The following is a 24334-nucleotide window of genomic DNA, read 5'->3' as shown; positions in this document are numbered from 1 at the left end:
TGGCTTCAAGGGTCTCAAGGGACCAGCCAGCTGGGCAGGGCTGAGGCTGGGCGGGGTAGGGGGTGCACAGAGAGGGATGGTGGCTTCTCTGTCTCACAGGTAGAAACGGGCAGAGGTGGACTTGTGTCTCCATCTCTTCCATTTATAGATATTTACAAAAAGAGAGTCAAGAGCACAGACCACAGTCATGCAAAAGAAACACACCCCTCCCCCTCCCCAGACCCACCCTGCCCACCCAGAACCCCCATGATGCCCACTCTCCCTAGCAGTCCAGCCACCTTCCCCAAGGTCCTGAGAGCAGAAGGGTCATATCCTTGAAGGGTCAGTGGGGAAAGGGTGGAAGGTCTGGGGGCCCAGAGCCACCCGTGGGGAGGTGCCGGGGGCAGAGCTCAGGTCAGCAGGGCTGAGTACCTGGGTCCCTCCCAGTCCTGGGCTCTGCTGTCAACAGGAAGGGATCTCCCAGTCTTTGAAGTCCCCACCTTCCTCCAGGTCCACGGCGCCAGGTTCAGCTCTGTCCTGAGAGTGGGAGGCTTTCTGGCACCCCACCCCTGGCAGAGGATCTTGCAGGAACAGAGGAGGGCAGGCCCTGGAGGTCAGATGGCAGACTCCCTGCGGTATGAAATATTGTCCAGCGGGAGGGTGGCTTGCATGCGCTCCAGATCCAGATGGCTACCAAACTCAAGCATCCGAATGATACCTGCCTCCTCTTTGGAACCCGCCTCCAGGCCCAGGCCTGCAGCCACGGCGGCTGCAGCAGCAGCTTCCTCTTCCATCTCCTCTTCCTCTTGGCTCATGAGGGCCAGCTCGTTTTCATAGCAGAAGGCACTGGGAGGGGGCGGTGGGGCGGGCAGCACCGTAATCTTGCTCTCCTGCAGCTCGCGGGCAGAGCAGCAGGGCGTGCCAGCCACCTCGTAGGTCTTGTGGAATCGTGAGTAGTCCACCTTGTAGTGACTCTTCTCCTCAAAGACCACGGGCTCGAACCGGTGACCCCACAGGATCTCACTGGCCAGGTAGGAACTGCGGGCCTGCGTGGTCATAGCTGTGGCCTCCACCATGCCCTCCAGGATAACCACGATCTCGAAGTCCTCCGACTCCAGTTCCTCCTTGCCCATGCCGTAGAGTGGACTGTCCTCATCAATCTCATGCACGATGATGATGGGTGACACCAAGAAGATGCGGTCCAGGCCGATGTCATAGCCCACGTTGAGGTCCCGCTGGTCCAGCGGCAGGTACTCGCCCTCTTGGGTCATGTAGGGCTTGATGAGCTGAGCTCGGACATGGGCCTCCACAATGTGGCTCTTGCGCAGGTTGCCCACACGCCACATCAGGCAGAGCTTGCCATCACGCACTGAGATGACCGCATGGTGGCTGAACAGCAGCGTCTGGGCCCTCTTCTTGGGCCGTGCCATCTTGGCCATGATAGTGCCAATCATGAAGGAGTCGATGACACAGCCCACGATGGACTGGACCACCACCGCAATGACGGCCAACGGGCATTCCTCTGTCACACACCGGAACCCATAGCCGATGGTTGTCTGTGTCTCCACTGAGAACAGGAAGGCTCCCAAAAAGCCGTTTACATGCATGATGCAGGGTTTGGGGGCCGTCGGGGCTGCCCCACCATTGCCCCCCGGGCCTCCTGCAGCAGGCACCGAGGGGCTGGCCTCCAGGTCACCGTGGAAGAAGGCAATGCACCAGAAAAGGAGGCCAAAAAAGAGCCAGGAGACGAGGAAGGCCGCAGAAAAGATCATGAGCATGTAGCGCCAGCGTGTGTCCACACAGGTGGTGAAGATGTCCGCCATGTAACGCTGGGACTTGTTGCTCAGGTTGGCAAAGTAGACGTTGCACTGGCCGTTCTTCTTGACGAAGCGGTTGCGGCGTTTCCGCCGGGGCACGTGGGCCTGCCCGTTTCGGCTGTGTCCGTGCATGACCTGAGGCCGGCGTGGTCACCTGGGGAGATGCAGGGTCTGTGGAGAACAAGAGACAGTGAGACGCTGGGGAGTGAGGGGCTACTGTAAAGAGACCACCAGACTCTCAGGACAAGAACTGGCTACACGGGACCTCAAGACTTCCTTTGAGCCTTGGGGGGATTATGGCAGAAGGTCATTATTGAAACTAAGCCTAAGCCTATGTCCCTGAGGCTGACCCTGGACTGGGGTCTGCCCAATGAAGAACAGAATCCAGGTCCTAGCCCCTGCTGCTCAATGTGGCCCTTCCACCTTGCTGCTGTTCTGGAAGTTTCTATATCTGTATCTTTTTTTTCCTTCCTTTCTGGTTTTGAAGCAAGTCTTGACCATGTTGCCTTGCCTAACCTGGAACTCATTCTGTAGACCAGGCTGGCCTCGAGCTCAGAGATCTGCCTGTCTCTGCTTCCTGAATGTGGAACCAAAATGGTGCACCCCTATACTCTCTTCATTTCAATGTATTATCATTGCTGTCATCATCGTCATTATTAGTGGGAGGTGGCACACTTGCCATGGTGTGTATCAGAGACAGAGGACAGCATTCAGAAGTCAGCTCTCTTTTTTCCGCCATGGGTTCCATGGATCAGACTCAGGCTGCCAGGCTTGCATAGCAAGTATCTATCTGTCACGCCACCTTGCCAACCCCTTTTTATTTATAGTGGTGCCAGGGTTGGAATCCAGGGCCTTGGGCATATCGAGCAAGCTCTCCCACCGAGCCACACTCCCATCCAGATGCTTATCTTGACTCCATGTCCTGCATGCTCCAGCTTTGACACCCCAATTTGCCTCCCGGTTTAGCCTCTGCACCGGCCACCTATAATGATTTTTTTATTCTATTTCATTACATTTTAGTTCCTTATCTGCATTGGTTTTGCAAATCCTCAGAGCTCCCTGTAGCTAAGTTACCATAGGGGTGAGTATACCCAGACGGGCTTCCATTGACCCCCAGATTCCCGTCCTGTCCCCAGACTTGCTGGGAGCAGGCTAGGTGCTGACAGTTTATCGGGTGTGCTGGTGAAGATGGAGGAAGGGACAGCCTGGCACTTCTGTCCCGGTCTGGGCACATGCAGCCTAGCTGAAAGAGGGAGAGTGGTCTGCTGGGAAGAATGTGGATGAAGACTGGGGCTAGGGGAGGCAGTTGCTGCTCTTCTGTCCTACCCACCTCTGATCACCTGATCACTCAGTTTCCTTCCCCAAGCTTCAGTTTCCCCATCTGCATCCTACCTTACAAGACCCTGGAAGACAAAGTCCCTACCCTGCTGCTCCCCATTTGCTGGCACCTGTGAGAGGCAGGCGGTGTGCCTGACTGTGGTTGCCAGTTGTCCCAGCAGAGGCTTGTCACCCCCATGTGGCGTGTCCACCAGCTGGACTCACACAGAGGGCACACTGTCTGCTGTGCTCCCCGCCATTGAGGTCTGAATACAGGAGCTGCCAGTGCAGTCTCAGGCCCCGGAGGCCCACAGGGCCAGGACCCAGCCTGGGTTCCTGATAACATCTTGGCCTAGAATTATATAAGTCTGGAAGCTTCTATTTTCTGTTCTATTCTTCCTGGTCTAATTGTGCATCTGTGGCAATGTTTACACACTTCCCTGGTTCAGGACAACTTGGTTGCCGCAGCAACCGGTGCGCGCTAATGCTATAATTTAGATATCAACAGCCCTTTCCCCTGCCTCTTTCTCCCTCTCCCTCCCCCAGGCCACCCTACCCGACCTGCTTCTCTCACCCACCCCACCCTAAAGGACTCCCTCAGTCAAAGTAATTTGCCATGTGATTTGACTGGCCCTAAGTTACCTGACCTGGAACCTTAGCTTCTTGGGTATGGGCCAAAATTCAACACTGGTCCTATCCTTCAAAGCATTCAATAGCTGGGGTTTCCTTGTTGTGTTTCCCCATGGCCTTCAACTCCTTCATCTGCACCAAAGACACAGCTGAGGCGCACAAGGTAGCCACACTCACGACCACTGTTTTATAGGTATGGCCATGGAGCCCCAGACATGGAAAGGAGCCATTGAGGGTCTCCGAAGGAGCCAGGGGGTACCTGCCCTGACCAGGGTGTTCACACCCACCCTGATATTTGGAAAGACAGGCCTTTGGCTCTTCGTCCTTTCTCTCTGGAGGGGCCTGGAGGACTGGAGCCAGGAAAAAGCGGGTACTAACCTCACCATGACGGGCTCTGAAGCACAGCCTGCACCTCCGCAAGAGAGGCGGAGGACAAGAAGTGACACCTGTGCCTTTGATGAATGTTCAAGGGTGGGGGGGGGTCCTGACAAAGGCTGCCTCCCAAGGTGCAAAGGACAAGACCCCTGACTCTGCTGGTAGGACCAGCTCACTTGTGCTGCAGATAGGGCTCATTGTGGGGTCCACCCTCACAAGGGAGCCCACGGTGAATAGTTGAGAGAGTTCCTCTGTGGCTCTAGGCTATTGGAGTGTTCCCTCCCTTACGACTACCAAGGGCTCTGATTAGTGGGTGAAGATGAGGGCGCCTCTGCCAGCATCAGCCTTGAGTCTTTTCCCCTGTCCACATCAGCTACTCAGCTCCCCGTTCAACACGTGCCCCCCAGTCTCCCGTCACCTGCATTATCATTCTGCAGGCCCCTGTCCCTCTTTTCAAGGCCTAGCAGGTTTTGGAGGCCCTCCTGTGCCTGCCTCAGATGAATTTTTAAAGCTTGCCCATTCCAGTGCTCAGGAAAACTGGCTCCCCAGATCGGTCTCCCCAGGTTCAGTGAGGAGTAGCTGTGGGCACTCAGTCCAGCCTCCTGCTCCAATAAGCAGCTGCTGTGGCCATCACATCAACAGGGGCGTGACGCTCACCTGACTCTCCAGTGCAAAGTGCCAGCTGGGCATTTGTGCATGCGCTAACTGCACGGCATGGGACTTCTGGGGGAAAGCTCAAAAGAGAGGGGGACACAGATGACAGGAGGGGACACAAAGCACAGATCACCATCTTCCTCCTCTGAGTAGAATTTACTTTGAAGAAAGAAGAGCCCTGCTTGTCCAGGCAGATACATGACCCCAGCCCGTACTCTCCTGGAAGGCCGGGGACCAATCTCCATCCTGTCCATCAAGTGGACTAAAGGATGCTGGGCTGGGTGAGAAAAGGAGGTTGGACCTTCTGCAATACCCTGTGGAAGGTCCCCAGACAAGCCTTTCTCTTTCCCAGCCTTTTGTCCTTCCCCAAGCCTGGGACCACTCACCCTCCCTCTTGTCTTGGGCTTTTGGAGGCCATGAAATGTGAAGAAAACAGGAGAAGCATGGGAAGGTGAGGCGGCCAGGGTTTCCCACAACCTCCAAGAGCAGGCTGCCAGTCCAGCAAACTGAGCAGGGAGATGGGGTCCTGCCTTACTCAGACTACATCCTGTGGTGTGTCTGGTGGCAAAGGAACCCCACAGAGTAGGGGGACAACCATTCCAGTCACACACCCACACACCCACCCACCCACACACACACACACACACACACACACACACACACACAGGCTCCCCACGACAGAAAGAGTGACCAGATGTTGTGAAGTTACCTCCCGGGGACCTCCCTTTGGCCATGCCAGCCCCAGTAGCAGATGGACAGAGGGCAGTGGAAGCCACGCTTGGGAATGGCCAGGCTGCCAGGGCGTTTCATCCTTTCATGAGTCTTCTAGGTCACTGTTGGTGAGACCTGGGAGGTCCCGGGACTCACCGGAGGTCTCACACCTGTCTCAGGGCCCTGTCTCTGAAGCGTTTGAGAGACAGAACGCCCTGGAAGTGCAGACTCCACACCAGGCGTGGCCTGCCTGTCTCACCGAGGTATCACTGTGTCTTTGTTCAGTGAACGTCTATTTATTAAGCAGCTACTGAAACACTAGGGGGTTCTGGCTGCTGTTCCCCATTTGGGGAGATGAGCCTGGGGCTTGCACGGCAGAAGTGGCGAGGTAGGACTCCCACTTAGATATGGCACCTCTTGGCCCCCAGCTCACCCTTGTCCTCGCTCACCCTGGCCCCTGGCTTCTCGCCTCTTTCATCTGTTGTGATACTGTGCTCATCCTGGTTCCTCCAGGGTCAAGGCCTTTGGTTCTCAAGTCACCGGTCCCTCTCTCCCTCCCTCTCCCTCATCACCCTGCCTGCCCGTCAGGCTGCCCCACCTTCTCTGTCTCTCTCCCCCTTGCCGTTTCACCCCCATTTAGCTTCAGATAAGCTATGAAAACGACCTGCTGGTTGCATCCATATGCCTGAGAAGGCTCTCAGCCTCCACGCCAAGACTTCTGCCTTTGTTTCCCTGTCTGCACGCAGAGGCAATGGCCACGGCGCTGACTTCAGCAGGCCAGCACTGGATGCTTTTGAGAGCCACTGCACTGAGGACATACCCGATGGGAGGAGAGGCCCTCAGGGTGCTGCAGGTTAAACTCCAAGGGTGACACATTGGTGGTGACAGAGAGCAGTGACTCTGGGACCCAGAACAAGAGCTGGGAGAGAACTTTTGACTTGACTTTACCACAAAGGTGCTCTGGCCTGGTTCACCCACTTCTTTCTGCAAAACAGGGACCCTTCAAAACTCCCTGGCCAGAGGGGGACATGTGCAGGCTGTATAAGACAATGAAGAGATGGAGTCCCTTACTGTTAGTCCCCTGAGCCTCAGGCAGGCAGGGGGAGTGGAGTCCTGTCTCCAGAAGATGGACAGATTTCCCTTGGGGAAGTGGGGAATTCATGCCAGCAACTCCTATCCCAACCCTTGAGATCGCAAGACTGACCTATATTCCAGCTCTGAGGCTCCCAGGCTTAGACTTGATAGGTGGGGAGGCCTTTCCAGTCCAACACATGGGCCTCTGCAGTGAGCAAGGGATTCGATGCTCCAGGCAGCTGAGCTTGCCTTCTCAAGGAACGCATGGTAGAATAAACCTTTAGTCTCAGCACTCTGAAGGCAGAGGCAGGCAGATCTCTAGGAGTTTAATGCTAGCCTGGATTATATATTGAGTTCCCAGTCAGCCAGGGCTATATAGTGAGACTGTCTCAAAAGAAAAAAAAAAAAACGCGGGGGCTGGAGAGATGACTCAGAGGTTAAGAGCACTGACTGTTCTTCCAGAGGACCTGGGTCAATTCCCAGCACCCACATGGCAACTCACAACTCTCTCAACTCCAAGATCTGACACTCTCACACAGACACACATGCAGGCAAACACCAATGAAATAAAATGAAAGTAAATAAATTACTAAAAGTAAGGAAAAGAAAAAAAAGTGGGATGGGGACAGAAAGGCACGACCCTTTGCAGGTTCAGGTTCCTATCCTGTTCCTCTGACCCTGGATAACCTGGTTCCTACATCTCCGTCTCTCCCTCCCAGTGATAACACCCCAAATCTTTATCCTATGTGGACACACTGCATTGGAGGCCAGAGGACAACACTGAATGTCATCCTCAGAAACACTGTCCACCTTCTCTGTACAGGGTCTCTGACTGGCCCCGGGCTCGACAAGTAGGCTGGACTGGCCAGCCAGCGAGCTCCAAGAATCCTCCTGCCTCTACTTCCCCAGCACTGAGGTTCCACGTATGTGCCACCACACTCAGCCTGTTGTGTGAGTTCTGGGGATCAGACTCAAGTCCTCATGCTTGCCAGGCAAGCACTTAATTGACTAAATGTTCCCCAGTCCCTCCAGACCACTTTCTATGTGACTTCAGGCCAGACATGTCATCTCTTTCTTCTCTGCATGCCTCGTCTATATATAAAGTTCCTTATGGATCTCACTACCTAAGAGGGTAGAGAGAATAAACAGGATCGCACAGAGCTCATGCCTGCACAGAGTAAGGGACACAATTTGAGCGTGTATCACGTGGAGACAAAACACTCCTGCTCAGGGTTCCAAGGAGGAATCTCAGATACAGAATCCAGGACCCACCCACACTCACCCACAAGACCTCACTCAGGGTGTCATCCTCTGTCCTGATGGCAGGGGCTCCAGAACCAAATCACACAGTCTGGACTCAGCCAGGCAGGCTCCGGAAGATTCACTCCCAGCTCATCCTCAGCATCTCCACTGGCAAAAGGAGCATAGTGACACATTCCTACATGCAGGGTGGCCCTGATGTCACCAGAATACGCACACACAGTGCAAGCCACACTGCCTTTCCCTAGACTCTGGAATCCCTCTGCGCGCCGCCCCTCCTCCTGGCCAGCACTATCATGTTGCAGGATCTGCACAGAGCATTTAACAGGCATTCACTCTTGAGCAGGAGCCATTCTGAGTGCTTTGCGCTGATCGATTCCTCTCAGCCTCGTGGTGACCTCAGAGAAGGTACCGTCATTATTCCTGTTTTAGAAATAGAAGAACGAAGACACAGAGGGTTTGCAACCAGCCTGAAGTCCGAGGCCAACCTGAGCTACCTAGCAATATACAGTCCAGCTTGGACTCAAGCATCTTTAAGGGCCATGCTCACCTGTAAGATTTGGCTCCTGATAGCATGCTTTAGGCTGGCCTCCAGGTATGGTGTAGGGGTAGGATGGGGAAGCAAGAGGTGACAACAGTGGCCTGGAACTGGAGAGAAAGAAGGGGACTGGGAACACTCTGGACAAAGCCCATAGAGTTTGGTGGTGGGTACTCAGATAACAGAGTAGGTGACCTTCAGCCCTGAGATGGAGCTGATGTCTAATGGTCATTGGCTGTCGGGCTCCAGAACTCCTGGATGACCGTGTAGAGCATGTGGCCAGGTGTGGATGGACAGTGGAGAGAGAGGGCCTCAGACCTTCCCACAGCCTCACAGCTGACCCACTCAGCCCGCTGAGCTAACTTGTTTTCCCAAGGCTGAAAAAAGATCAATGGTGAGCTAGAAGAGCCCACATCTACCTTGTCCCTGCCATCCGCCTGGGTAGGCTTGAAGGCCACTGTCTATTACCCACCTACACCACCACTGCCTTGCCCCTGGATCTCAGCAAACAAGACCCCAAAGCTGGGGTGGGGGTGGGGAGGCACAGGGGTCCCTAGAGCTTCGAGGAATGGATGCTCTTGTCCCTTTGGTGCACAGGCTGCCCCAGCAGGGACCACTCACAGAAGAGGGACCAGCCTAGCATGTGACTGCAATCTCAGCACGCGGGAGGTAAACACAGGAGGCTCAAGAGTCTAATGTCATCTTGAGGCCTACAGTGAGAATTCCATGCCAGCCTGGGCTACGTGCTGAGCTACGTGAAACTCTGTCTCAAAAAACTAACAATAAAAGTTGGTAGTGATGGCGTATGCCTTTAATCCCAACACTTGGGAGGGAGAGACAGTCAGTCAGATCTCTAGGAGTTCAAGGCCAGCCTGGTCTATATAGAACATTCCAGGCCAGCCAAGGTTACACAGTGAGACCCTGAGAGAGAGAGAGAGAGAGAGAGAGAGAGAGAGAGAGAGAGAGAGAGAGAGAGAGAGAGAGAGAGAGAGAGAGAGAGAGAGGGGAATTGTGAGCAGAAACGGTACAAGAGGGATGGGGGCATTCAGAGCTAGGCTGGTGCCCCTCTCTGCCTCCTCCCTCACACTCTGGGTGGCTCTGCCCAGCCAAGGGCACCAGGGCACTGATGGCTGTGTCATATCACAGCTGGAGACCATCACGCAGTCACACAAGTCACACACAGGCGGGGAGTGAGGCAGGCAGCCTTCCTTGCTGAAGCACAGCTTGGAAGGATCCCAGCTGCCCATCCGCGAGTGAGCTAGCAGCACCACGCAGGCATGGAAGCCAAGGAGGCAGCACTTTCAGGAGCCTTGTGGGTCTGCGAGATGCATTTAAGTGGAAAGAGGCAGCAGTGGTGAGCGGCGGGGAGTAGAGCCGCTACCTCGTGTGAAAAGGGAGAGGAGTTTATAGCTACACACATTTGCTTCTCTCCGCTTGCTGGCTCGTCTGGATGGAGATCCAGGAAGCTGGTGACACTGACTGCTTCTCGGGAGGGGAAGCAGGTGGCTGAGGATGGAGGAGGGGGGAGAATACTCGCTGCCTTCTCATTTGTCTTTTAATTTTAGGACCATATGGGTGGATCACCTATGGAAAATACCCGTGCATTTTAAAATTAGCATTGGACATATGTGTGCTCGTCGGAGGGGTCACGGCATCCGTAAGGTCCTCAACAAATAGTAAGATCCCAGATGGTCCAAGAACACATCCCCCAGGGGCTGTGAGGCCTTGGGCGACATGTCTTAACTTCTCTGAGCCACATTTCCAAAACGGGGGAAGAATAACCCCCACTTTCCAGGCTGCAAAAGTGACCAGTGGAGGGTGAGGGGTATAAACTGTGAGGCTCAGAGGGTAGCCACCCTAGGTTGTAAGATGCAGCTGTCCTGTGCATGCTGTGCACGCGTGTGTGTTCTCCTAAGTCCCGCTACTGCATGCGGCCCGTGGAGGCCAGAGGCTGACATCAGCTCTCTCTTCAACTGCCCTCTGCCTTAATTTTTGACAGTCTCTCACTAAACCTGGGGCTTGATGTTTTGACTGGACTGGATGGCCAGCAGGTCTCAAGATCTGCCTGTTTCTTACCCTCCTCCCCGAGTGCCGGGGTTACAAGCACACTGCCACACTCTGCGTTTTACACAGGGTCTGGGGATCTGAACTCAGATCCTCATGCTTGCATAGCAAGTGCCTTACCTACCAAACTATCTCCCAAACCCATAAAAACTCCTCTTACAGGACATGACATGTGTCTCCCCTTCTCCCCTCCACCGCCTGGGGCCCTGAAAGAGTCCCTGATTAGTCCCCTTGCTCCTGACTCCTTCAGGTCTGAGAGCCCAGGTTGCCTGGCTCCTCCCACTTCTATAAACCACATACCCTGGGAGCATGGGCTCAGCCACCAATCACCAGCAGCAGCCACCAACCTCCCTCCATCTTTGACCTCCCTCCTCAGCTCCTCTGCAGTCGTCGTCCCCCTCCCCGCACGCACCCTGTGATCTCATCTAGTCCTGAGCCTTAAATATCAGCAGCCCCATCTCCTTCAGAGCAGACTCTTTCTGAGTGTCTGCTAGATGGCTAAGAGGTACCCATCGCCTCCCCCCTTCTCCTTGGTCTGTGAGCCCTCCCAGGGCGGTTCAGGCCTAAGCCCTGTGCCTCCTTCACCCCAAGAATATAAGGGCAGGGAGAAAACATGTTCGGTGAACACTATGGCCAGCCACCAGCCAGGCTCTGGTTCTCATTCCAAGCTATGGTGATCCTATTATGTCACAGGGAGCTGAGGAGTAGGCCCACAGGACTAGATGTTGGATGCTCTATTCTGTGTTCTGCCTAGCCACAGCCTCAAGCCCAACCCACAGCCTCCTCCCGGCCTCCCCAGTCAAGGATTCCTATTACCCCCCAGCTATAATTTGGGGCTCCTCACATTCCCCGGGCTGAACTCCAAGCCCAAAAAAGGTTCACACAGACCTTGCCCCCTCAATTCTCTGCCCCAACCCTTGCCACCCTGCCACACAACCTTTCTCCCCATCCCTCCAGCGTATCAAGTCGCCCTGCCCGGGAGCCTCTGCACTGGCTGTCTCTGCCCTTTTCACTGAAATTCTGTGGCTCTATAGCTCCAAGTCCCCTCCCATTGGAGTTCTGATTTACAGGCTCTAGGCTCAAACGTGTCCTGTACTTTCTTGATATGTCCTCCTCAGCCCTTCTGGACCTGATGCCATTGGTCCATCCGTGCTGGGCATCCTTAACCATCTACCCTGAGTCCCGGAGCCTGGCATACAGTAAACGCTTCACACACAACCGACAAGGGACAAGGACATGAGATCTGTGCAGCTTGTCATAATTCCCGTGAAGGGCCTGAGCAGGGCGATGTCACAGAATGTGACAAGCTATTTTTGATGCTGTAATGAGAGAGCAGAGGTGGCCCCGAGCACAGACCAGGAGGGACCTTCTGTGCCATTGCACCATAGAACACGCACAGTAGCTGTAAGTAGAGGAGACAGGGACAGGACAGTTCAAGTCTCGGGCCTCTGTTCCACCTCCACAGAGCTGGTCCTGGAAGTCCTGGGGAGAAGATGGGTAACAGATATTCTGGGCAAAGCTCGAGGAACCATGGCTTGGAAGGTGGGGCAGGGCTTAGGGGAGAGGACATAGCAGATAGAGGCTCAGAGGGTGAGGAACTGTGGTCACATCCCAACACTGTTTGGCAACAGCCAAGGGGACTGTGGCTAAAAGAACATCTGTCCGCTGAGTGTTGAGTGCTTACTCATCGAATCTGACCATCTCCCACCAGCTCCAGCCAGCCCATTCATTCATTCATTCATTCACCACCTAACAGTATCCTGAGCTGGCTCAGCATCTGCCTTCCCGCCTGTGTGTCTGCGGCTGTGCTCTGGAGGCTGCACTTGAGCACCCACTATGTGCTGTGGGAGAAGCAGTGAGTTCTGAGCTGGCCATGGTGGCACACACGTCTTTAGTTCCAGCACTCAGGAGGCAGAGGCAGGCAGATCTATGGCATTTCAGGACAGCCTGGGCTACAGAATGAAACAATGTTTCAAGAAGAAAAAGACATGTGCTCTGAGCAGGCCTACTTAGCTCAGATCTTGTGGACTGTCTTGTTTGAGGACAGGAGCCAAATAATCTACACAGTCAGGGGCTAAAGAAAGGGTCCCTGGGCCAGGTGTGATGACACACACCTTTAATCCCAGCACTCAGGAGGCAGTTGGATCTTTGTGAGTTTGAGGCCAGCTTGGTCTACAGAGCTAGTTCCAGGATAGCCAAGGCTACACAGAGAGACCCTGTCTTGAAAGACCTAAAAAAGAAGAAAAAAAAGGTCCCTGGAAAGATGTACAAGGTCTAGAATGCAGAGGAAGGTGGGCAAGACAGAGCTTGGAATACGGCCCAGGCAGGACTAAGGCCCTGGGGACAGTTGGCTGCAGGGGACTGAAGACCCAGGCTGGGAGAACGGTCATTCATAGGAGAGGAGGATGCTCCAAAGAGAGCAGTATCCTCCTAGAAGCTTTGGTACTTGTGTTTCCAGGAGCAGAGGGGCCTGGGAGAAAAGGAAGCCATGTATCTATAGGAGCTTTGGGATCTTTACCCAGGGTATTGACTTTTCAGCTCCAAACAAGAACCAGAGTAAAGCAATGTATTGGTTATAATGTATTATTAAGCACACAAGTGCGTGTTTGCACACACGTGCATGCACATACATCCTAAAATATTATTTACCCTCACACATGCATTGTGTTTTAGTGTTCTAAAGCCAGGCCCTGCCTGCCACTTGGTTATTGATCTCACTATGTAGCCCAGGCTGGCCCAGAACTCATCACATAGCCCATGCTGGCCTTAAACCTGTAGCAATCCTGCCTCACCCCATCCAAAGGGCTGGGATTACAAGCTTGAGCGGCCATACCCAGATCTTCCCTTCTGTGATGTCAGAAGCCCCACTCTGAAAGGTGTGAGGGCTGAGAGCCAGCACCTCTCAAAGCCAAGTCTAGTGATCCGGACCTGTTGTCACAGCTGCTGGAGAGGCTAAGGCAGACAGAGCGCAAAGTCAAGGTGACCCCAATACAGACTAGTCCAGACAACTTAGTGACACCCTGTCTCAAAACAGGAAGTGAAAGAATAAAAGGAGTGAGTGGGGTGGAGGGCTAGGGATGCAGACAGCATGCCTGAGGCCTAGGGTTCATTCCCTAGAGTACCCAAACAAGCCATCAGGAACACTACAGGAGATGCCTTGGGCTCTGGAGGCAAAGGCACAGGGACCTTGTTGACCACCATGTGGATACTTGAGACAATGGGCTATCTGGGATCCCCAAACTCCAGTCCCCACGAGATGAGTCCCTTTCACTGCCCTGTGCCGAGACTCTGCTGCCCCTCCCTCGGCAGGTGCCGGTCAGCAGTCACTCACAAACCTAGGACAAGCAGCCCACTTGGCCGCAAGAAGTGAGGCTCGGATGGTTAAAAGGTTCATCCGAGGACTCGGGGCAGCTCTGAGATAGGACCCTAGCCTCTCTGCCCTGTTCAGTCACTGTCTGGTGTCTTGGGGTGGTGGCCCTGGTGCCCAGCTAGGACTTCTCCAAGGTCAGGTGGCCTTGGAATATGCAGCTGCATGGCTTGGCACCCTCTCAATGTTGCTTCCCCCTGCAGCAGGTCTGCACACAAGAAGAGAGAGCTGGGGTGCAAGGGCAGGGCTCAGCAGGCATTGGGGGGGATGGCAGGCACTAACTGACTGGATACAAGGTATCTGAAAAAAAATGGCTTCTGTCTGGGCCCCACTCCCCTCATCCTATCTGTTCCCGGACCAATGGAAAATCTCAACAGGGGCCGGGCAGAGAGGAGTTAAGAGATGGCGTGGCACCAGCCCCATAGGACACCTGGTTCCTCCTCTCTGCCCCCTGACATCCCTGCTCCAGAAACAGAGAAGGCCACAGGGGAAAAGCTAAGCGCACCTCACTGACCCATGTCCACACTAGTGGTCCTGGCTTCCCTGAACTCAGAGGGCCTCCCAGAGTGACAGTGGCCTGGTGAAGGTCACAAAGGTTTGTGAGTGTCTGAGCCTTCCTCCTACAGTTGTGACAGGGTCTGCTTCTTCCTTTGTCTCACATGTACTTGCCCAAGAGAGGAGCGTGGGGGAAGAGATACAGGTACCTGATGGAGAGGGGAGGGTGTCGGGGACCCCAGAGGATCTGAGGAACAGAAGGAGGACCAGCCCCACCTCTGCCACCTTCACTAGGCAAATGCTTGTTTGATGCCAAGTAAAGATGCGTGGTGTATGGGCCAATGTCCCACGTGAGTTGCTAGAGGGAGGGAAGGCATAGGAGACAGGCCCTTCTTCCTCCTCGGCCCAGTCTCCAGTCTTTGTCACCCTTTGTCAATCTCCATACCTCTGCCCAGCTAGAGGCCCCCCAGGCCCTCCAGGCATCTCATGCTCTCAGTGGTAGGTCGCCATGACGACACTGCCTCTCACAGCAGGGCTCTTAGTGGGCAGGGAAATGCAGAAGTTCACCTTTCCTGGTAGCTCACAAAGAGGGCACCTTACCTCGCTCTTTCTGCTGAGACCGTGTGCTGGCTAAGGACTGGCCAGACAGCCACAGGAAAAAGTCTGGTGGGGAGGGGCAAAGAGGGAGACACGGGGTGGGAGACGGTGCCAGGTTGGAGGCAGGAGACCAAAAAAAGGAGGGGTTGGGGCTTCCAGGAGCTGGCACATATGCAGGTCCTAAGGACATACCTGTGTGGCCTGGGACAAACTCTTATTACCATGCTTCCATTTTCTCACCTAAAAACAGGGTGCTGTGCTCACGGGACAGTGGGGAACACTAACTGAGACAGCACAGAAAGTCCAGCACCTTCTGCTCACTCCCTCAAGACAGTCTACAAAGGCTGAAGAAGTAGCTCAGTTGGTAGCAGGCACGAAACAGCCCCCAACACTAAGCCAGGCACGGTGGCTCACACCTGTGATCACTCAGGAAGCGGAGACAGGAGGATCAGAAGTTTGAGGTCTTTCCGTTGCATACAATCTCTCTGTCACCAAACACAGAACCATCACTTCTGGCAGGGCTCTTGCTTGCACCTGCTACACGCAGGTGGGAGGCGGCCGTAAGAAAACTGAGGCAAGATACCCACAGTGGTAGTAGCCTAGCCCCAGAGCCCCCCATTTCCCTGGCTTGCGTATCCTGAAACAGAACCATGACCTCAGAATCAGCCAAAACTCACATGCCCAGTCCCACAGGTTCCCAGCGGCCATGCTCCCTAATGGAGCCTCAATTTCCCCTTCTGTGAAGGAAAAGTAACCAGGCCCTATGTGTGACAGGTTCACCTAGGAACCAGAGGGCAGTCTGTGGGGACGGTTCTTGCATAGGCCTTTGGAAGCAGGAGGTCAGGATCCAGAACCAGCCCAGCCGGAGCGTGAGCCCCCTGCCCCCATGCCTCACCCCACCCACCACCCATGAGCAGCGGAGAGCGCGCCTGCAGGAGCGCGCGCGCGCGCGCGCGTGTGTGACTCAGGCTCTATTCATAGCTGAGCTCCGCCAGCTGCAGTGTCACAGGCAGAGGGGCCTCGGCCCATGTTATTATTACAATTACCATGTGAATTAAAAGTTTGAGCAGCGATCAGCCCACGTCGCCAGGGAAGAGGGAGCAGGAGAAAAATAAAAATGAAAAGGAGAAGGGCTGAGCCTGGAGAGCCCCCCACCCCCACCCCCCAGCCCAAGGAAGACTGAGTCCGCCTGAGGAGGCTTAAAGGTTATACCAGCCCCCAGGGGTCCAGCCTGGACCTTCCAGGGCACAGGGTCCTCCTGAGGAGGGAGGAGCATTTAATGACAACACAGCCCAGTGGCAGTTACTTGGGGTCAGGGGGTGGCAATGAGATTTTTCTTTCCAGAAGTTTGTCACTTGACTAGGCAGACTAAACTCAGAGAGGGCAATTGACTGACGGAAGGTCACACAAGAGAGGTACAGTCAGGTTACCAGCTTCTAGATTGTCTCATGAGGCCATGATGCTGATGTCTGCCCGTGGTCTAGGGGCAAGGCTACAGATAGGACCTGCCATGCCCTGCTCTCTCTGCTCTGTGGAATGACAGAACCTGACCCTTCTTCCAGAAATCCTAACCCAACGTCATCAACATCTCGGGATTCTGAATCCACATCCACATGTCATGTCGCCATCTGCCCAAGGTCCCTTCCCCTCATCCACTGGTGCAGAGGACAGAGTCCCAGGCTAGAGAACAGGCTGCCCAGATGAACGCTGAACTCTGGTCACCGCAGGCCAGCTCAGTCTTCCTGTCTATAAGTTGAGTTCTCCCCAGTAGTTCATAACTGCGTCTGTCTCTATAATGGAGCCCCCAGAGGATCCCTGAGGGGGTGTCAGGCTGTGGGGGCGACTAGACCATCTCCTGCCAAACCCCAGCCCAGGGGAGGAATATTTTCCAATCTTTCTGGGGAAGCCCCGGAGACAGCCCCCAGGAACCAGATCCGTCTAAACTCAAACGCAATCCCTCCATACTCCTGGCTGTGTGACCTTGGGCAGGTAGCACAGCCCCTCTACTCTGCTGCTTCTCCATCTGTAACAGGACATCATCAGCGGAGGGCTGCTGAGAGGGGTAAGAAGGAATTTGCTGCTGCCCCTAGCCTCATACCTGGGCAGGCAGCACACCTCCCAGCTAGGCATCAGAGTGGTATGCACAGCCTCCTGGCACATCTTTGGAAATAGCACAGATTACCGAGGTGGGGATGTCATTCAGTCACCCAGGAGGTAAAGATCACCAGGTAGAAACACTGCCTGATTAGGAGCAGGGAGCTCACTTGCTCGCCAAACCTTGGGTATACCCATCTTTTTCAACCTCCCGGGAGTAACAGGCCTTTTAGCTGACTCAGGACAACTAACCGGGCCAGCTCAGTCCTTGCCACTAAGCATGTCTTCCCATCTATAAAAATGAGTTCTTCCCCAGAGGATCCCTGAGGGGGTGTCATGTTGTTGGGGTGACTAGATTATCTCCTGTTTAAAACTCAGCCAGGGAGAGGAATATTCTAGAATGGAATATTCTAGAATGGACCATAATCTTTTAGCTTAGCCCTAAATCCAGCTTGTCCCTCACAGGGACAGTCTAAGATTAGTGCTAAAGGAATCCCATAGAACAAGTAAAGGATCAGAGCAAAGTCCTTGATGGTGGAGACGGGCAGGGAGGCAGGAAAGGAAGAGGAGGGGCCAGAGCCAGAGCTTGGCCTTTGGGGCTCCAGATCAGCCTGGCTCTTGTCTGCCTACTCCCACGAGGGGTCATCACTGTGACCCCAGGACCTGTTTTCACTTTTGCAAAATTACAGCATCAGACCAATGATACAAGCACCAAGCCTCTGCGTGCATGAAACTGTCCTCCCACGCCACCTGTCCTCATGGTGGTGAGGCTGGCGTCTCCCCCACCTCTGGCCATCATGGGGAAGGCCATAGGGCTCGCACATATCTGTGGCTTTGGAGCCAGGGCCCTGCTTTCTCTCCTGAACCACAACTCGTGCCCAGAGCCCAGGTGGTCACCTTAAACACCATTCCCATTTCACAGGTGAGGAGATGGAGGCACAAGGAGGGAAGCTGATGTTCAAGGTCACAGGATCCCTCCTGGGGTCCTGGAATATCAAAGTGACAGAGGGCACCTCCTCTGGGTGGGGGGAAGGGGCGGCGGCGGGGGGGGGGGATCGCCAATACTACAAGTGGCCAACACTCACTATACAGATGTGGATTCTATACAGGGGAATCTGTCCAAGGTCACGTGGCTAGGCAATGACACATGGGGTCCTGAGAACTCTCAGGCCTCTCCTAGCCAGGGCGACAACAGCAGGGCATGACCTCTTGCCCCAGTCATGGGACCTCCCCAGGATTGGAGTCCTTGTCCCACCTCAAGGTTCTGCATGGCCTCCCCTATATTCCCCCCTACATCTAAGATTAGGGTAAGAAGAGCAAACAAGAAACAGGCAAGAAAGTTGAAGTCTGGCTGCTGCCCTTCTGCTCCCAGCCTGGCCCGGTCCTTGGTCCTTCCCCTCCCTCCCCCAGTGCAGGGGGATCAGGCGCTGATGTAATGCACTCGGCTTTCGTCCCCGTGCCAATCTCAGAAGAGAGACGACAGATTGCGTGAGCCAAATTTGGCATCCTAGGGGGAGAGGCATGAAAAGTGGAGATGTGGAGGAGAAGAGGAGCCAGGGGAGGTACTAAAGAAGCCCCCCTGCTCAGCAGACCCCCTGGGTGTCTCCTCTTCCTCTGCCTATACCCCATTCTTCCATAGCCTTCCCTGGCCTGCATCCCCTGAGGGCCAGCCAGCCTAACCCACCAGGGACCCTCCAAGCCTGGGTGCTGCCAGTCCACCCTCCCCCACCCCGACACACTGCTCCAGCTCCATTCCCACCGTTAGTTTCCTGGTTACCATGTTGCTGGTTGTCATGTCGCTTACATGTCCTCGTGACTCAGTGGTCCCCGCAGAGGGGCCCCCTCCTCCTCACACCCCCCTTAGCGCTCGCCCCCGCCTCCCCCAGATCCACATTAAGAACCAGCCCGCCCTGTGTGAGCCCACACAGTTCCTCCTCCCCCTCCCTCTCATCCTAAGCCCCGAATCTTCCCACAGCATCCCAGAGTGACTTTGTCCTCCGATCCACAAATGTCTCTGGAGAACCTGCAAGCCTTGGCTTTCTTCGCATGCTCTTCTCGGGATCCTAACACTTCATGCAAGACATTGACATCTCAGTGAAGCCAGGGCTACCCTCCCATTTTCCACTTGTACAAACTGAGATCAGAGAAGTGAAGCCAACTGCCCAAGGTCACCCCAGCAGAAACCCACGGACATTTCTGTCTGACCAGTCACCTCTATGTTTTTATTCCCCTCCCCCCGGGAGTTGTTTCTTCAAGGGTGACACAAGGGATCATTAGGCACAGCTCCCAAGTTCCAAGTCCCCCCTCTAATGCCTAGACACCTCTATTATTGTCAGTCTGTATTGCCAGCCATATTCTTGCCACTCCGTAGCTACTTATTTTCCCTCAAAGTAGATCTAGTCCTTACTCCCACCTGCCCAGCCTTTTCTCCAGCCCACCAGTGCTCTGCTCACAGAGCTCAGGGCCCTCCACTGGAGGTCAGTGGGGCAGGTCTGGTGTCCTCTTTCCACAGTTGTGTTGGCAGAGGCTCGGGGAGGATAACTTGCCCAGTATGCTAGTTTCTCAGCTAGCTGGGCTCATTTCCGAAGCCTGGACTGAGTGATAAATGAGGCATGATGCCCAGTATGGAAAACTCCAGAAAGAGACCTTTCTTCCAAAGGGAGAATAGAACCAAATGCTCCAGATTCAATCCTCCAGTCTGCAGCACCATGGTCAAGCAGCTGTTGCTCCTACCATGTTGCATGCAGTCTGCAATCACTTGCCCTGACTGTCCTGCTTCCCCATTTGTTCCTCTCATCAGAAGCCAAGTCAAGCCTATGCAGGGCTCTTGGGTCCCTAGAAGTCCTGGAAGGTGCAGGACTGGATGGGGGGTGGGGGTGGAGAGTGCATTGCATCCCTGGGTCCAGGCCCTCTCTGTCAGAGGCCAGACACCGCTCTGGCTCCCAGCTCCTTCAACCTACCACTTGGCCCTCCTGCTCCTGAGGCCCTGTCTGTCAATGAAGGCCAGTCACCCTGCTTCCTGATGCCTAGAGGGCACTGCTGTCCGCTTCTCTGGGCTACCTCTCCCTTCCCTGAAGTCTGGGTCCCCTGCATAGCTTGTGTGTGTAAGCGTAGCAATAGGCTGACCCTGGTTTAAGGGACATTCTGCAGGTGTGTGTGTAGGGGGGAAGTTCTTCCTGCCTGGAACTGAAGGTATCACTCACTGCTGTGTTTTCCCTTTGCAGAAGAAGAAAAAGCATTTCCTCCTCTCCCTGCAGCCTCAGTTTCCACCACTGTAAACCTCTCTCCTGACACAAGGCAGGTACTCAACACAGCAGAAGCGAGATTGCTGTCATACTCAGAGCCTTTCAGAGACTGCAGGTAGGAGGTGGGAAGTAGAGACATCCCCTTCCCATCTTGCTGTAAGTCACCTGCCTCGCAGCTCCTGCACGGAGGTGGGCGGGGGCAGAGAAGGGCCATCGCTAGGGCAGGAGGTCAAAATCTCTTTCATCCAACTCCTTTCTTTTGCCAGCTGCAAACCATAGGCGATGCTCGGACGGCCAAGTGGACAGAGCACGCCAGCTCGGGGAAGTCACAGGACCACACGGGGACCTTTCAGGACCCGGGTCAGAGAGATGAGTGCAGGGTGGATCTGGCCAGAGTAGCAGGGCAAACACACTCCCTCGGCTAGACAGACAGTGGGAAGGACTCACAGATTGACAACGCTTGCGACAGGCGAGCCCGAGCTTACCCCGGGGCGAGAGATCCGAGGAGGGTCTGGGCAGCGAGTGGCCGCTACATCCCCCGGCGAAGTCCGGCGGGCGGCGTCCGGGGGCGCGGGGCTCGGGCGCCGCCTGCCCGCGATGTCGCCGCTGACCCGGGAGGCCGCCGTGGGTTGAGGGGTCTCCGCGCCGTCCCGCACGGCTTCCTGCGCAACTTTCAGCGTTGCCCGGCGCCAAGAGCTGGGCGCTGCCCCGGCGGCAGCATCGTGAAGCCCGGGCTCAGGTTGTGGGGTCCCGGGGCCCAGGGCGCCCCGCCGCCTGCTGTTACCCGCAGTCCCACGACCCTCTTAGCTGGGGTCGCCGAGTTCTGTGGCCCCCTCGCGCCTGCTGCACGGTCCCTGCCGCTGCGTCTCAGTCCCGCCTCTCCTCCCGCAGGGTTGTGGACCTCGTCGCTGCGCTCTGATCCCTGCCCCGGCCCAGTCTCGCCCCGCGAATCGGCCGGCTGTGTCCTTCTCTGTCGTCGTCCCTCCCACTCCCGCCGCCGCCCCCTCCGTCTGGGACCCGGTCCCCGCCGCGTCCCCGGCTCGCCCGGGAGCCCGAGCTCCCGCCGCCCGCGGCGCGCCGAGAACTCCCAACTCGCAGCACGCGCCCCGCTTCGGAGACTTTCGCCCCCCTCCTCACACGTGACCCGCGCCCCGCTGCGGAGGCCGCGCGCCCCGGCTTCCAACCCCAGGCAGACCCCGCCCTGGCCCTCCCGGTGCGCCCAGCCCACGCGGGCAGACCACTCGCTCCCGGGACCGTCAACTCGGGCAGGGGTCTTGGGGGCTGCGCCGTCCCGTTCTCACCCAGTTCCTTCCCGGGTTTTCCTGCTCGCTCTGCCGCGCTCCTCCAGGAATCCGTTCCGAGGATCCGCTCCTGGGTTTGCGAGTCCCCCCCAGGGGTAGGTGGGAAGGGTTCTCCGAGCCCAGGAGAGGGTAGGTGGAAACCGGTCCAGTTAGGGTCCAGGTGGTCCTGACCCTCTCCTAGGAGGTCTGTATTCCTCCCGAAGCACTAGCAACTAAGGGCCCTAAGCATCCCCAGTTGAGGAGATAGAGGTCACTCTTTTGGAGGGAGCCTAATAGTCACCTAGTCAGTAAGGCTCCAGTTTGGAGACTGAGGACCCACAGAGGTCCTTAAGTTCGCAAAAGGTCATCCAGTGGGGTAGAAGTCAAGCAAACCCTAGTCCCTGTTTTCTTCTTCATCTTAAGTTCTTTTCTTTTTTATTTATGTGTGCGTGCGCCTCTGTGTGTGTGTGTGTGTGTGTGTGTATGAGCATCTCGTGTATGCAGGTACCTGTGTGTATATGTGCACCACGTGTGTGCAGGTGCCTGTGTCTGTGTGTGTGTGTGTGTGTGTGTGCACCACGTGTGTGCAAGTGCCTGTGTGAGTATGTGTGTGTCTATGCACTACGCGTGTGCAGGTGCCTGTAAATGCCAGGAGAGGTTGTCAGATGCCCTGGAACTAGAACTATAGGCAGGTGTGGGCTGGCATATGAGTGCTGGGAACTTAACTTGGGTCCTCTGCAAGAGCAGCAAACCTCAATGGAGCCAGCTCTCCAGCCCTTCTGCTGTCTTGATAGAAGAGGATTCAGACCATCCTCCCCCAACCACCTCCAGAGAGTCCAGATCTGGGACCCACACTCTGGAAGCACCTCCCAGTCCCCGGGGAGCCAGTCAGCCACTTTGCTGAGCATGTGCCACCTTGATATAGCCTCCTAAGGAAAAGTAAGAGGAAAGCACCCCTGTGTGGCCATAGGAGTCTAGATCAATTGCAGGTAAATATAGCCAACTGAACCTGCTGGAGACTGGCCATGGAGAACTAGGCCCAGAGTAGAAAGGAAGAACTGAGTTGGGGTCACAACAAGCTTGTGGAGAACTGACTGAGTAGCCAACCTCTTTGGCCTCCTCTGCCAAGCAGACCTTCCAGGACAAGACTTCCGATACGTAGACCACACAACCATCTCTTCTCTGTGGGCTCTCCCTGTCTCAGTATGGTACGCTGTCAGGCTCCAGCACACCATATATTCACACAAGTCCTCCCATTCCCACGGATTCCATAACGTACCAGATGCCTTCACACCTCTCTCTGCTGCGTCCTGTGCTCCCCCTGCCTGAAATGCCCTCGGTCTTCTTTGCCTTTAGAGCCTTTCTGCTGCTCTCCACTCCCAGCCTCAGCACCACTGCCCAAGACACTAGCAATCCAGCACCCATTCATTCAGTAGGCTAGCACTGGGGACCCAGTTATTACCAGCCCTTAAGGTAGGCACAAGTATGGTTCTTACTGGATAACTTTGGAAATCAGACCAACCTGGCTTTGATAGCACTTAGAAACTGTAATAACCTTTAGTGAGATTCTGTTTAACCTGTCCACAAACTGTGAGTGCTAACAGGCCGTGGGAGGTAGGTGGGTGCTGGCAGCAGGTGCTCATGGCTGTCCCACGGGTGCCATTCTCAGCACTGTGGACCTTCGCTGTGCACGGTGTCTGTTCTCTTTGCCAGTCTCCCTCCTTACCCTGCTGTGTCCTCCGGCAGATAGCCAGTACTACTGATGTTCCCGTGTGTGTGTGTGCATGTGCGTGTGTGTGTGCGTGTGCATGTATGCATCGACTCCCACCCTCCAGCAAAATAAGTGCTCACTTAGCAGCTGATGGATGCCTGGTATCTACTATACCTCTGTGTGAACTGAAAGCGCAGGACGGAGGGAGGGACATCTAGTGACCTACAGTTTCCTCCCCTGGTGGCTGGCTTCCCTGGGAGTGGTGAGTGCAGGAGAAAGGGTAGATAGGAGGGGTACACAGAATCAGGAGTAGCTAAATACACCACAGCTGCTCTTTCAGGCTGTGTCCCTCACCAGGTCACAGGGCAAAAGTCTGAGGGAGGGAAGGGGTTCCCTGGATGGACTTGGGCTGCGCCATAGGGCAAAGCTGAGTTCCTGGAAGGCTGCAGGGCTGGAGCTAGGTAATAAGAGATCCGGGGACCCCAGAAAATAGAGTCCTCCTTCCACTATCAAATAAACACCCACGTGACCCGGGACAGGTGGTCTCTTCACCCTGGGTCTTGTTTTCTCCCATGTTAAATGGGAAGCATAAAACACCTCCCCATTTTGAGCAATTGTTTTGAGAATGTTTTGAAAGACCTTGCCACAGACCATGGCATGGCCCAGTAGCTTATGCCCAGTTTGATATATTAGGTGGGATGCCTACCAGTGTGTGTATGTGTGTGTGTGTCTGTGTCTGTTTGTGCGTGCGTGTGTTGTGCATAAGTATGTGTAAGGGTCTTGGGGAAAGAAAAGAGAATGACTTATGTTAGCACCTGTATGCTCCTTGGTAAGTTGTTTATCTTTTTGCCACCAACTTCAAAGGCCTCGTCTGGAATGGGACGGGCTTCTCCAGCCCTGAGAGCAAATTGACTTGTTTTCATCCACTATAGAAGCCTGACTTGTCAGGATAACCTTGACAGGGTGGAACGGATGGGGCAGGCTCCAGACTCCTCCCATCAGTCCAGCACTGTTCCAGGTCTCTACAAGAACTCTCTACTTCAGGTTCTCTTCCAGCCAGGAGACTGAGGCACCGCATTGTGTTGAATGCATGGCTTCAGTGCCAGGGTCAACTGTCCGGAAGAAT

General features: G+C 55.2%; 1 protein-coding gene across 1 annotated transcript; it reads right to left on the bottom strand.

The window, feature by feature from the left end:
• Positions 1 to 593: 593 nt before the first annotated feature.
• On the bottom strand, positions 594 to 1928 carry Kcnj4 (potassium inwardly rectifying channel subfamily J member 4). The gene has a single exon (XM_038343580.1). It carries the CDS (start codon positions 1926 to 1928, stop codon positions 594 to 596), a length of 1335 nt encoding a protein of 444 aa, XP_038199508.1.
• Between the last annotated feature and the right edge of the window lie 22406 nt (positions 1929 to 24334).

This window comes from Arvicola amphibius, chromosome 9 (genome assembly GCF_903992535.2).
Source record: "Arvicola amphibius chromosome 9, mArvAmp1.2, whole genome shotgun sequence".
Taxonomy (NCBI): Eukaryota; Metazoa; Chordata; class Mammalia; order Rodentia; family Cricetidae; genus Arvicola; species Arvicola amphibius.
Note: the sequence above shows the minus strand (reverse complement) of the source record. Positions and strands in the feature narration are given on the sequence as shown.

Bases quoted from the DNA above. Each gene is read 5' to 3' on its own strand.
- Kcnj4 (XM_038343580.1), bottom strand. From the start codon at position 1,928: ATGCACGGACACAGCCGAAACGGGCAGGCCCACGTGCCCCGGCGGAAA.